Below are 13353 nucleotides of genomic sequence, written 5' to 3' on the forward strand. Positions count from 1 at the left end.
CGTTTCTTCTTCAATGTTTACAAGAACAAAAATCAAATAGTTCTTTTTATGAACTTGGTCCCGTATTTTCTAATATCCATGTCTCACAATACAACAAAAAAATACATACTAGATAAACGAAAGGGTTTTAAAAGAAAAACAATAGTAACTTGCGCATTATTTTATTTCAGTGTTTTACACTATTATTCTAAGAAGACTGAAAGTGACAATAAACTTAAAATATGTATAGATACAAAGTTTCGTCTATAAACTATAACAGAACAATTTAGAGTCGTATTAAAATGAATGTTATTACTTACTGTACATATAAAATTAAAAACATTGGTAGCATTTCATGGGTAATATACAGAGATTATCAAATAATTTAATGAAATTGTTAATTGTGATTTTTGCACGAATTTATTATAAATGCATTATTCACGGTTCATGGTTGTATACATCGTATATTTTCTATTATGTATTTTATAGGTTTACATTGATTTATTTCACGGATCCAGCCATGTCTATTTAAAGACCCAGTAATATTTGAAACTAGTATGTCGAATTAAATTTGGAATGTTTAAAACAACAGATAGCATGAATACAATTATTAATATACGTTATTTTGACTATACCTATCTCAGTTTCGACTAGAGAAATTATTTACACTGAAAATACTTTCAACCACTGATTTTATTGGAAATAAATAATATTCACATAATATAATATAATACAATAAAAATATATTCTATGGCACTGTTGTGGAAAACGTGAAGTATATTAATTTGTGACATACATTTGTGATATTTTATGTAGAAATAGATCATATTATTATCATTGCAATTGAATATACATATAATAAAATTTGTTCAAAGATTCCCCACTAATTAATTGTTACTCCAAACAAAGATGGATAAGGTAAATTAATGCCGTAAAAGTGATCATAATTATTCATTATTTACATCTCAGAAAAACCGTACGATAACATGATTTTACTATCATTTACACAAACATTCAATTGTCTATTAGAAATATATTTCAAAAATTGTTAAAACTTTTATTTAATTTGTTAGAATTCTCGATTAATACATTTGGACTTTGGTTTTAATGTTTTGGGGTTTCTTTTTTCTCTAGTAACGTGTTAGTAATTTGTTCGTATAGCGATCTCTTGTAAATACGCGGTTGTCCGTCGCGAAGGCCGTGAGGATACAAACCGAATGTTGTGTAGTCGTCGAACCAGCTTGTTGTGGGCTGAAAATATATAGGAATATATTAGAGTATGTATATTATTGTACTATGACATAAGAGGGCAGTTATAACATCAAATTCATTAGAACTGTAGTTGTATTGTATTAGGCCTTGTAATGTATACGTGTTCTAATATTTCAAGTAAGTTTATAAATTCTAGTTGTTGGTACTAATTATTTAAATACATAAACGTCTTCATAATATAACAACAAAAAAAAGTAATAACCACAAGTAAAGTAGAGCCATTATAATAGGCAACATTTGACAGTTCAACAAAATTCAACAACGTAACCTAGTAACGACGACATAGAATAACATGATATTTCGTTTTGTTAGAACTGCACATTTGGTTAACTTTTTTCAATTACAATTACATATTTATAATAATAATGACCGATACAAGTAATTTTAATATTTCATTTTACTGATAAACCATGCCAAACATAATAAACAATTTCTGAATTGGAGAACTGACGTCGCTACAATTTTGTGTCAATAAACCTTTTTTCTTTTTAAATACCAGAGACGTTACTCTTAAAATCGAAATCTGACATCTAGAATCGAATGCATTGATTACTTGTGAATAAAAATCATCATAAATTAATAAATTCGATTGACAAATGTTTCAAATCCGTATCGATTAATTCACTTTAATCGATGTTTTTAAGCAGGTTACCTCTCTTCAAAGATAAAATTGATAGACGTCAAATGTTGCCTATTAAATTGGCTCGACTATAATAACACAGGTAATAAGTAGGTAAAATAAGAAACAAATGAAGCTCACTTGTGTATTTTAATTTTTACAATAAAATACGAACATCCAAGCCAATTTCAGGCAGTCAGAAAGTAAGGAAACCACTACAATGTAGATAAGCCAGCGGACGACTAGTATCTTAGTTCTTAGTAGTGTCTTAGTTTAGGATTGTAAAATACGTAAATGATACATTATAATTTGGAAACATATTCCATTGCCAAATATTTCTCAATCTCGTTGAGTTAATTGTATCAAATATCGATTTTCCATTCCCGCCTACGCGAATTTAGCAATCTGCTACTTGCGTAGAGATTTGACGTGATCTTCTCTATGACGTCACCGCAAGTGAAATAATAAAGATGAAGTGTCATGTGTCCGTATTATAATTTAAACCGCCCTTTAACTATAGATCAAGGTTAATTGTAGATGAAAGTTGAGCAGGAAATAGTGTATAAAAAACATTAAAAAATATGGACCATAATTATTAAACGTTTTTACTACATATCTCACTTTTAGTATACGTACCTGCGTAATAAATATTCCGTACATAATGAAATATTGTGAATAATTGATTTGATAATATCTAAGAATAATCTTAGTACATATAATATATACCTAGTCAAGTGAGACACGTATTCGATTACGATTGTATTACCACGTATTACCTAGTTACTTGAAAATATTTATCGTACCTACAGATAAGGCGGATTATTATCAATCGCTTTTGACCCCTATATTCCCTGAATCAATATCCGATATAATAAAACAGGATAAATCATTCGTATTTAATAATATGATATATACTGGAAAACAGCTCTTTTTGATTAGGTAAGAATTTTTGTTAGTTCGCGACGCAACAAGAAGAAGCAACAAGACATGATACTATTTACCATTTATTTTTAATTAACTTACACATACAATAAACGATTTAACGATATTCGGCGTACAGTTTATGTTATAAGTTGGCGCTTAGCACTTACTCTAGAATATCATGGCTTCCAGTGTCCTATTTTATTAACCGACTTCAAAAAAAAGGAGGAGGTTATCAATTCGGCCGGTATGTTTTTTTTTATGTATGTACACCGATTATTCCGAGGTTTCTGAACCGATTTACGTGATTCTTTTTTTGTTCGGTGTGGGATGGTGTCGAATTGGTCCCATAAAAATTTAATTCGGATAGGCCTAGTAGTTTTTATTTTATGAGCATTTTTATCTGTATTTGTAAATGTTGCAAGTGCAAGTTTGAAGTCGATTGTTTTTAACGCAGTTATCACTTGTTACTTAATATATCTTTTAAAAGTGTTTTTTTTTTTCTGTAGATATTGTCTAAAGGTACTAGGTACTACAACGCTTTTGTCGTCAATTATATTTAACCATTACTTTAGGTACTGCTTTTGTTAACAACTACTATTACTAACTATCGCTAAAAACATACAAAAACAACACATCAATTTAATAAAATAATAAGTAAATTCTTACCTCCAGTCTGAAGTTGAGTATCTTAGCAGCTGTTTGATGGTGTGGTACTGTGACGATTCGTGACACGGGGAAGTATCCGGGATGACTCGCTGTTACTTCGTAGTGGCCGGGCGTCAGTAAACGGTAGTAGTCACCGTATGCACCTAGTTTTGTGAATATATTTTAAATAAATATATCTTATAATAATTTAACGGATATACTTATTAATTATGGCATCTTCAATTTTGAAGAGTATGCTTTTTGACTAAAGAAATGTAGCGTAAGGAAACTTAAATATATTTTTTATGGAATTTAATATTTAATACTTCTTTATTAATGTAGGTCCTGAGCTCTATAACAACAAAACTCCTAAAGTAGAAAGAATTAAAATAAATCGAGTTATCAATGGCATGGCATGGACCAAAAAACAGTTTTTTGGTCCATGTCAATGGTTTAAAAATGCTGCTTCTGATTAAAAAGGATCTTGTCTGCTATTATTTATTACCATAGAATTATAGAAGCATTCTAATGTATTCCTTCTCGTGACCATTGTAGTACATTCAAGATTCATTAAATGTGTTATTATCTCAAGATTAGATGTAATCGTTTGTGGACAATTGCGTACAATCGTTCATTTCCTCACCGATCCCTTGTTTACATTCCATTCCAAAATACCATTGTTTCTTTATATCAAATAAACAATATTATTATGCTTCATCAAAATATATTTTTCCTTAGATATCTGTGAGTCGTAATACTTAGCTAACAAGCAACAAGCTTTATTAGGATCTCCTTTCATATTTAAATTATAAATTATGTCTTCACTCGACATTAAGCCAAATAAGATCGTACGACAGCCTCGAACAATAAAAGCCCACGTGGAATGATTACAAATCTCAATTATTAAAGATAGGGACAAAAAAAGAAACATGATAAAGATGGAGAGAAGCTTTAAATTGTTATTCTATTTTTTGTAATGAATGAACGAAACGATGGCCTTCACGGGAGGATGCCTCACATAATAAGAAATAAATATATTTATAAAAACATTGCATTTATGGTACTTAGCTTCAGACTAGAAATTGTCTCATATTTAAATCTAAGCACTCAATGCCTAAACCACGCTGATGTTATAAATTATAATCATCATTGTACTTAGGTATATTTTAGTTGTCATGTATCTATGATAAAGTCTTTAATGTTTAAAAGAATAAAAAGTAATAATTGTCCATTTTGGTCATACCAACAAAAGACAGATTAAAATGATATACTGCGCGAATAGGTATGCTAGTTATTTATATTATATTTTATCACTGAATAATGCGGCAACAGGATAAATATATAGATATACAAATAACTTAACGAGGAAAATTAATGTTAGTCAAGCCAATAACAATCTAAAGTAAAAATTATTGATGTATTTGAATACAAGCGTTCATTAACTACATATTTACCATCAATAATTTATGTAGGGACTTATTTATGATATTTTTTGAATTAAATAAACCAATATAAATAAACAAAGTAATAGCCAAGCCAAGGATCTGACGAACCCTTTAAAATTAAAATTCTTGGTGGACTGACCATGCTCACCAAGCTCTATAACACTGCTTCCTTTAAACGAACAATATCTCGACGGATTGAACTTAAGACATTTTTCACACATTATTTCATAACACATTTCAAATTTCAATAAATTTTTAAAGGACAAAGTTTCCCAATCTTACCTGTCGTAATATCATGTCGTATCGGCCTTGGCACCGGTCCAGTGATGTTGACCACAGATATTATAGCGTTTTGTATGAATCCCGAGTCATCGCTGACCACACCCTTGACTCCAGTATGCACCTTCCATATAAACGCGAGTAAGGCATCACGATTTCTGTGCCATTCGCTTTCCAATTCGTTCGCTGGGGGATACTTTTGGCAACCCAATTCGAGGGTTACCTCAAACGCGTTAGTTGCCAAGTAGTTGAAGTCTTGCATACCTAGAAATAATGTTTCATTTCGTATTCTACTCTACATAGTAAATACTTCTCATACATTCAACACAACATAGGTCAGTTACATATCTGTTGCATATTATAGGAAAAAGGCTACGGTCTTAAACTTGAGAGTACGGTTCGGACGCCTCTTATAATTATCATTATTACAAACTAAATTATTTGAATAAGTGTTCTAGATTCTTACTATGTACAAGGCTTAACTAAATACGACATTGAGTAACTCAAGCGGGGTTGAACTGAATACCTATTATTGGTTAGTTACTTTGCGTTTGTGTTAAATAAGGTCACGAGATTTTATCCAGGGCCGAGAATTAAATAGCCTCGCTCTTAGAATTATTTTCAGCCGTAGTGTCTGAATAATCCAATAAAACTTATCAATTAAATCAGGGAATGGGACCACACAAATTAAAAAGTAATTAGTCAATGGATTTAGCTTCTAATCTAGTTTCTTTAAGATTGGTGCATGTAGGTGATTTAATATATCTAAAAGGTCAAATAGTGTAGGAATTCCCAAAGTTATAATCTTAATTTAATTAAAAGTTAACAATGACCTTTGGATAACGTTTATGTAACTTATGATATAAGATCCGTTTCTTTGAGGATAATTTCAACTGTTCTTCTGTTTGTGAACTTTCATTGATGTACGTTTGATACTCATTCATTCAATAACAACTGGTCGTATCTATATGTGGTAGCAGGGATAGATATAGTTTGGATAAGCTCATAAGCTACTTTTTATCTGGCTACCTACCACGCGAGCAAGCAAAGCCGCGAGGTGAAGCTAGTACGATATTTCTCAAAGGTAGTAGTTATTTTGCAAGATCACAAACACGTCCTCAATATTGAATAACAATAAGCATTCAAGAGAAAGGTTGAACAATAGTAAAAATAACATAAACGAACCAGTTCACATCTCATGGTTAACACGATCTTAAATGCCAGAGTATTACGTTATTACTTATTACCGAGCGCTTCCTGTTCTATAAAGGAAACAACGGACAGACGGACTAACAAGTCTTAAAAGGACATGATTAAATATGAACGGTTAATTCACTTAATTGATATCGCGAGTCTTTATTTTTGGTGGGTGAATATGAGCTGTTACTTTGAAATCTTTAGATCAAGGTTAATAGCTCGATATTTTGGAATAAGACCAAAAATAACAAATGTTTTGCAACTTTTAACATGCTTTTCACATAATATTATTACCAACACGATTGCATATCTTTGAATTCTATGAATTAATGATAATTATATTAGGTATATGAATTCTGTGATAATATGGTAATCATGGTTTAAAAGTTTACAGACACTCGAGACAAAACTATAATACATTTTAAATCAGTTATCGTTCAAATATTATTTACAATATATAAATAAATAAATAAATCATTTATTTGCACCATTTTGAGTTACAAAAATTTAATGACCCAGGCTCCTAATATAGTTGTAAACTGTTTTTCAGGAGCCTGTGTTCACACTAATTTATTATCACTGTTACAATGGCGTATACATACACGAATTTATTCAGCTTATTAGTCATAATTTATTATAATATTATTTGTTACATTTCAAATTATACATTATTATTGATTATTGTATTACCTATTTAATAATTATGCATGCATTAAAATAAAATAAAAATAAAAAATAAACATAAAAAATATTAAAGTAATTTTACGTAATTGGAAGATAAGCTTTCGACAAGGATAAATCAAATACATCAGATCTAATTAGTATTTAATCCGAGGCGTTCCATTACAACACTATTTTCAAGTATCAAATCACTTGAGCAGCTTACGTCGATCCTATTACGTAAAAAACCATTATACCCTCAAAGCTTGCAATAGCTAAACTCGTTTTGAGGTCATCAGACATATTGTATGTAAGGGTAGGTAGGTATATCAACGTTGAAATATTAGTAGGTACTAAAACCACACTAAAACAATAATAATTTGAATATTTTAATACATGTAAGTTCATACTATTTACACAGTATTACAATATTTCCTATATTGTAATACTGTGCTATTTATGTGGTATTTAATACTTTTTTAGTTTGATTTTGTTGATCCTAACTAAATTGTGCTAATTTGTATATTCATTTGTAATTTTTGTCAAAAAACGTTAGTAACATCAAGTATCTACGACAATTCAATGTTTTTTTGCAAAAAAATCGTACAATACACATGGCATAAAATGCTTTTAGTAGATATCAATCGATCTACGGCAAAGCCCATTGTTCGTAATAGCCACGTGCCTTCAGTTTATAAACAAAACACGACACGAGCCGCACGAGCTGTGCGCACGAGATTCAATTCATGTTTGTTTTTACGCAACAAGATATGATATGACTAGCGAAAAAAATGTCTTTTGTCAAATATTTTACAGCAAAAGAACCATCCTCGATATCCAGATGAATCATATTTTTTTCAATTCGAAACAGTAGCACCCAGTAGTTCATAACATTAGCGTTCAATGAAACAAACTCTTATAGCATAGCATTACAGATACGGAATTTTACATTCGGAACATACGGAAACTTACCTCGTTCCAAACTATTCCATTTTTTTTCTCAAATAGTATACAAAAATTGGGAAAAATACATTCCGAAAATTCGAGAAATTCTACTAACTCTAAAATACGCGACTCATTTTTTTCTTTTTAAAACTTTATGCATAACTTACCTCCTTTCAAACTATACCACGCTGCTCCATTAGTAACTCCACCTTGTTTCCCAAAATTATAGGATTGGGTATCTTCCCCCGCGCCTATGGGGCACCCGGGACGATTGGGGTCCGCCATGTCCGCGTGTGCTTCCGCGTATGACATTGCTAACTCCCTGTTATAAATATAAATTAAATTTATAGGTCTTTTAAATTTCGGTACAGTAGCAAAATTAAGAGCATGAGAACATGTATCTACATATTTATACTATCTTAGAGATTGCAATTAGTAATATTAATTTCGAGTGTTTTAATTTTACTTATTAGTTCATTCTTATAACAGTGCCAGAATTTTATTTTATAAATTATTTTTATAACAAAAGTGGGGAAAAAATTATAGGGGTTGAAAACACAGATTATTTAGCATTTTGTCATAATGTAGTTTATAAAAACAAAATCAACATTCCATAGTTTTTTCCATGTCTACATAAAAAAGCAAAACATAGAAAGGACTTGGCCTTCAGCATTAAACCAGTAAATTGTATCACATATAATATTTAATCTTTATTAATGTCCTTTAACAATCAACATTTACTTCAAACTTGCACATTACATTCATTTTGGAATGAAAGATAAAAAATCAAGTAAATAATAATGTTTATTAACCTAAATGTCTCATCATCGGGACTAGCAGAATATTCAGAGACAGGGGCTCCACTGCGGCTCTCATCATAAGGGTAGTTGGCAACTAGGTCTCCACCATGCAACGCTGCACTTAGCACAAATGGGATCGCCATCATCCATCTCATCACAGCCCTTGTTTCTGGTTCCAGCTAGCACATATTTTAAACTTATTTTTTAAATGTTAACATAAAAGGTTACAAAGTTGTTTTTTTTTTTGTATTTTAGTAAATATTGAAAACTAGGATTTCGCCCGCGGCTTCGCCCGGGCAGTCAAAGAAAAACCCGCATAGTTCCCGTTCCCGTGGGATTTTTGGGATTGCGTCATTTTCCCGGGATAAAAAGTAGCCTTTCTCGGGTATCAAAATATCTCCATATACAAAATTTCATGAAAATTGGTTCAGTACTTTAGGCGTGATTGAGTAACAGACAGAGTTACTTTCGCATTTATAATATTAAAATAATATATAAAATATAAATATAATAATAATAGTATGGATATTGATATGAGATGTTATCATTTCAGATTATTTTTAAGTTATCTCTAAGTTCCGCTGTTTTACTTTAATTTCTTATGTACACAAGTAGGTTTCTTTATTGTCCAATTTTTTATTTGGTAAAACTGTACATTGTGGGTTTGGTTTGGAGTTGAGAGTCGTAAATTTATTCCAAAGTAACTCACCGGTGCAGCAAGACGGGTAACATCTTTTAATAAGTGATTGTTGTGACTTATTCCTTGACGTTCAAATTCAAATGTAATTGCATCCAAATCAGGGAAGTTTCTATTCAAATCTATAGAATGATTGTTTGTCCTTCCGATAAGGAAATCCTTTGAACCCTAAATACAAATTAATGAGAATAAAATATTGAAATCCGTTAACGCGAATTTTATAAATTATTAAGTGGAAGATTTCACTTACAGTATCTGTTGATAATTGCCACCCATCAGGATTCATAGCGGGAAGTAAGTGAATCCTGGTATTATGAATAAGATTCACAATACGGAGATCACGATTTATATACTGATCGCAAAGATAATTCGCTAGACCTAGTAACAACTCTCTGCCGAGCACCTCATTCCCGTGAATATTGCCCACATATTTCACTTCTGGTATAACTAGTAAAACAAATTAAATTTTATTGTAAGAACAAGCATTATTATTATAGAAGAAGGTAGCCTAAAATTAATACTTACATGGTTGGTGAAATCCAGGAGTTTCGGAAAACTCGATAACATATAGTGGCACATTTCTAACAGATGGCTCGGTTAATGCATACACTCTCGTTACATTAGGACATTTTTCATGTATTTCTTCCAAAACTAAAGGAAGTTCTTCGTTGTTATGATGTTTCCATACAAATTCTGACGAAACAGTTATAAAAAAAGCCAAATACACAAATTTGTAGAATGCCATTTTCTCAAACTTTATTTTACCTTTTGTTAATATTTATACAATATTTTAAATCACATAATTTTTAAATACCAGTGCACTTTATATCGAAACGAAATAGATTATTTTATTCGTAAAATAAAGTGAATATCACGCTCCGTCACCGCACAGTCGACACTCGTCAGCGTCGGGCGTCCAGCGAATATCGATTTTCCCGCGGCACGTTTGCCAACCTACAGAAACTTAAGCAAATTATTGCCATCAATGGTTTTGTGTTGCCATTATAATTATATGGTATCACAATATTTTGAAATAAAATTAGTAGGTACAAATATTATGTTCAGTGCTATAAATTATTAATATTATTATAAATTAATATATACAACCTATTGATAAAGGTCATTTTGATTTAAAAAACCCTTCATTGAGGTGTTAATTTTTTTGCAATTTGTACACTTTTTTTTTTTTTTTTTTTAGTGGGGAAATCTTGCATAGATACAATTTGTACACTTGCATAAGCGCGTAAATTTTAAAATCAATTGCCTCGTTTAAATTATATTACATTTAAATTATAATTGTGCATTTTATTTTTAAATAATATAATTATAATGTACATAATAAGAAGGTATGTATACTGTATAAGTAGAGAGTACTGTACTGTATAAGTATGCATACCATCCCTTAGGTAAGTAGACTAAGTACATTTCATATTAATTTAGTTCTGTTATTATCTAACATTGATGAATTTATCATTGCATGAAAAAGGCGTCAAACACACGTGAAACATAAATTATTATTTGACAAAAATATTGATTGTATTCTGTACTTAAGTCTGCGCTCGAACCACAGGCTCGAGCTGACAACAACAAAAATATTGTATGGGCTAGCGCGCAAAATCAACTTATCTCTGTCGCTGTCTCCTCGCAAAGTTTTGAACGATGGATGCGCACACGAAAGCGACAGCAACGCAACTTTTTCTTTAAAATTTTCCGCATAATATATCAACATGGTTTTCGAAGATACGGTTGTGGTCTATGCACTTGTCCTTAGAAACTGAATATGACAGCGAATAAAAATAACTACGTTAAAAACAACCGACTTCAAACGGAACGGAAAAGTAAAAAAAAAAAATTTGTGTGGTTTTATGAAACCACGGTAAAAGTGAAACTTTTTTTCACACTAGACATTTAACTAAAAATTATCGTATTTGTACGATAATTATCGTACGTATCGTGCGTCATGCGACATGCGCTACACAGACCAAAAAGTTTGAGACGATGTAATAAAAGTTTCACTTTAAAAATAAAAAATATTTGATATTATTAATTAAGTCTACATATTATTATTTAGATGTGCTATTTTATTAAATAGGTTTGATGTCGGTGCACAGGCTTAATACTAAGTGCTTAGTGCTTGGCACTTCATATATCCTATTTTTATGTAATTAGTTCGCAGGCAATGAAATTACAATATATTTATATAGAAAGTTGGAGCTATTCAAATTGGATAAGTAAAAAAAATATTGTAAACAGGGAAAGATTAAAACCGAGTCGAACAACATCAAACTCAATCTGTCATGGGCTGTGGTATTAGTTCCGAATATCGTCACATGCCACCAGATTCATGTAGCACTATTGGCTATGTGTGAAGTGGGTGGTGGGGAACGGCAAATCGATCGTAGCGCACGACATGGCAGAAATGTGAACTAATTCTGGGTCATGTGTCAAATTGCTTAATTTTCATAACTACCTTTACCTATAATTTTAAGTAAAAACGTAAAAATTTGCGATATGGGTACAGGGTACATGCTGTGTCGTAAATTGTAAAAACAATGAGAAAAATAGTTCGTGCAAGTATTATTCGTTTCCAACATCAAAGTGGACATTACAGCAAAGACAAAAATGGATAGCTGCTGTGAAGAGAACCAAGAAACTACTAAAGAAGAAACCCAACAAACATATGATATTGCTCGAGTCCGAGATCCATGTGGAAAGAATTATGCAAAGACTGAGAGTTTATCGAATTTTAGATAAAATTCCTCACAATTTATTTGATTGTGTCGATACATGTATGTTGTGTATTAGTCAATTTACAGCCCTCAATTTTTGATAATATAAATAATAGTAATCGTAAATAAAACACATTTTTTGTAATTCAAAACAAAGTTTCTTATTATTAAATCAATAATGTTTCATTTATAAATTCGTATTCTTTAAAAATGTAATAACATTAAGTAGAAATAATTTGGAATGTAATCAACTTAGGTAATCAAAAACACAACATCTACTAAAATTACTTAACATTAGAGCAATTGAAAATACTTTTTTCCTGTGAAATCACGCTTACGTGTAGCTTTTCCCGTTCGTTCTAAGCTCTTCCACTTCTCTCACATGCTGTGCATTAATTTTTCCCTTTTTGCTCAGTTTGAGGTTGGAAATGTATTTTATGCTTAATCGATTCAAATCCCGTACGTATTATAATATCCATATTTTTCACGAGGAAGAAAATCGCTAGGTATAATATACACACTCACTTTTTACACTATTTTTTTCAATTTCGTTGAAAAACTAGTCGAAAATCAATATCACAAAAATATCTTATCATCTAGTTGACATGATTTGATAGATGACAAGTCCTGAATAGTTGCGGCCACTAGGGGCGCTGTCATCGCGCACACAACGAATACTTCAGTAATGCAATCCATACTATAGTGATACTATAATTATATACTATAATTACTATAACAATATTATTATAAATGCGAAAGTAACTCTGCCTATCTGTCTGTTACTCAATCACGTCTATAACTACTAAACCAATTTTCATGACATTGGGTATGGAGATATTTTGATACTCGAGATAGGACATAGGCTACTTTTTATCACGGGAAAACGACGCAATCCCGGAAATCGCACGGGAACGGGAACTATTCGAATTTTTCTTTGACTGCGCTGGCAAAGCCGCGTGCGGAAACCTAGTTTCAAATAAGATTCAAATATAAAGAACTGTCGTACAGATTACATAATTCTAAGACAGAATCAGAAAAATAATACAATTTAATATATTATAACATTTGTATTACATTTATTTACTTGATAATATAAAGATTCATAGATCATCAGATTATAAACATCAATGTAATTTTTTTGCTTTCGAATGTAATTTTATCA

The 13353-nt window shown here is 30.9% G+C and overlaps 1 protein-coding gene across 1 annotated transcript; it reads right to left on the bottom strand.

Moving 5' to 3' along the window:
- Nucleotides 1-145: 145 nt before the first annotated feature.
- Nucleotides 146-10404, bottom strand: LOC123692577 (carboxypeptidase E-like). The gene is made up of 8 exons (XM_045637337.1): nucleotides 9988-10404; nucleotides 9713-9909; nucleotides 9475-9630; nucleotides 8778-8944; nucleotides 8133-8287; nucleotides 5167-5427; nucleotides 3461-3603; nucleotides 146-1230 (listed from the first exon to the last, which is right to left on the bottom strand). The coding sequence occupies exons 1-8, from the start codon at nucleotides 10205-10207 to the stop codon at nucleotides 1084-1086; spliced, it is 1446 nt and encodes a 481-aa protein (XP_045493293.1). The 5' UTR covers nucleotides 10208-10404; the 3' UTR covers nucleotides 146-1083.
- Between the last annotated feature and the right edge of the window lie 2949 nt (nucleotides 10405-13353).

This window comes from Colias croceus, chromosome 6 (assembly GCF_905220415.1).
Source record: "Colias croceus chromosome 6, ilColCroc2.1".
In the NCBI taxonomy this organism is placed as follows: domain Eukaryota; kingdom Metazoa; phylum Arthropoda; class Insecta; order Lepidoptera; family Pieridae; genus Colias; species Colias croceus.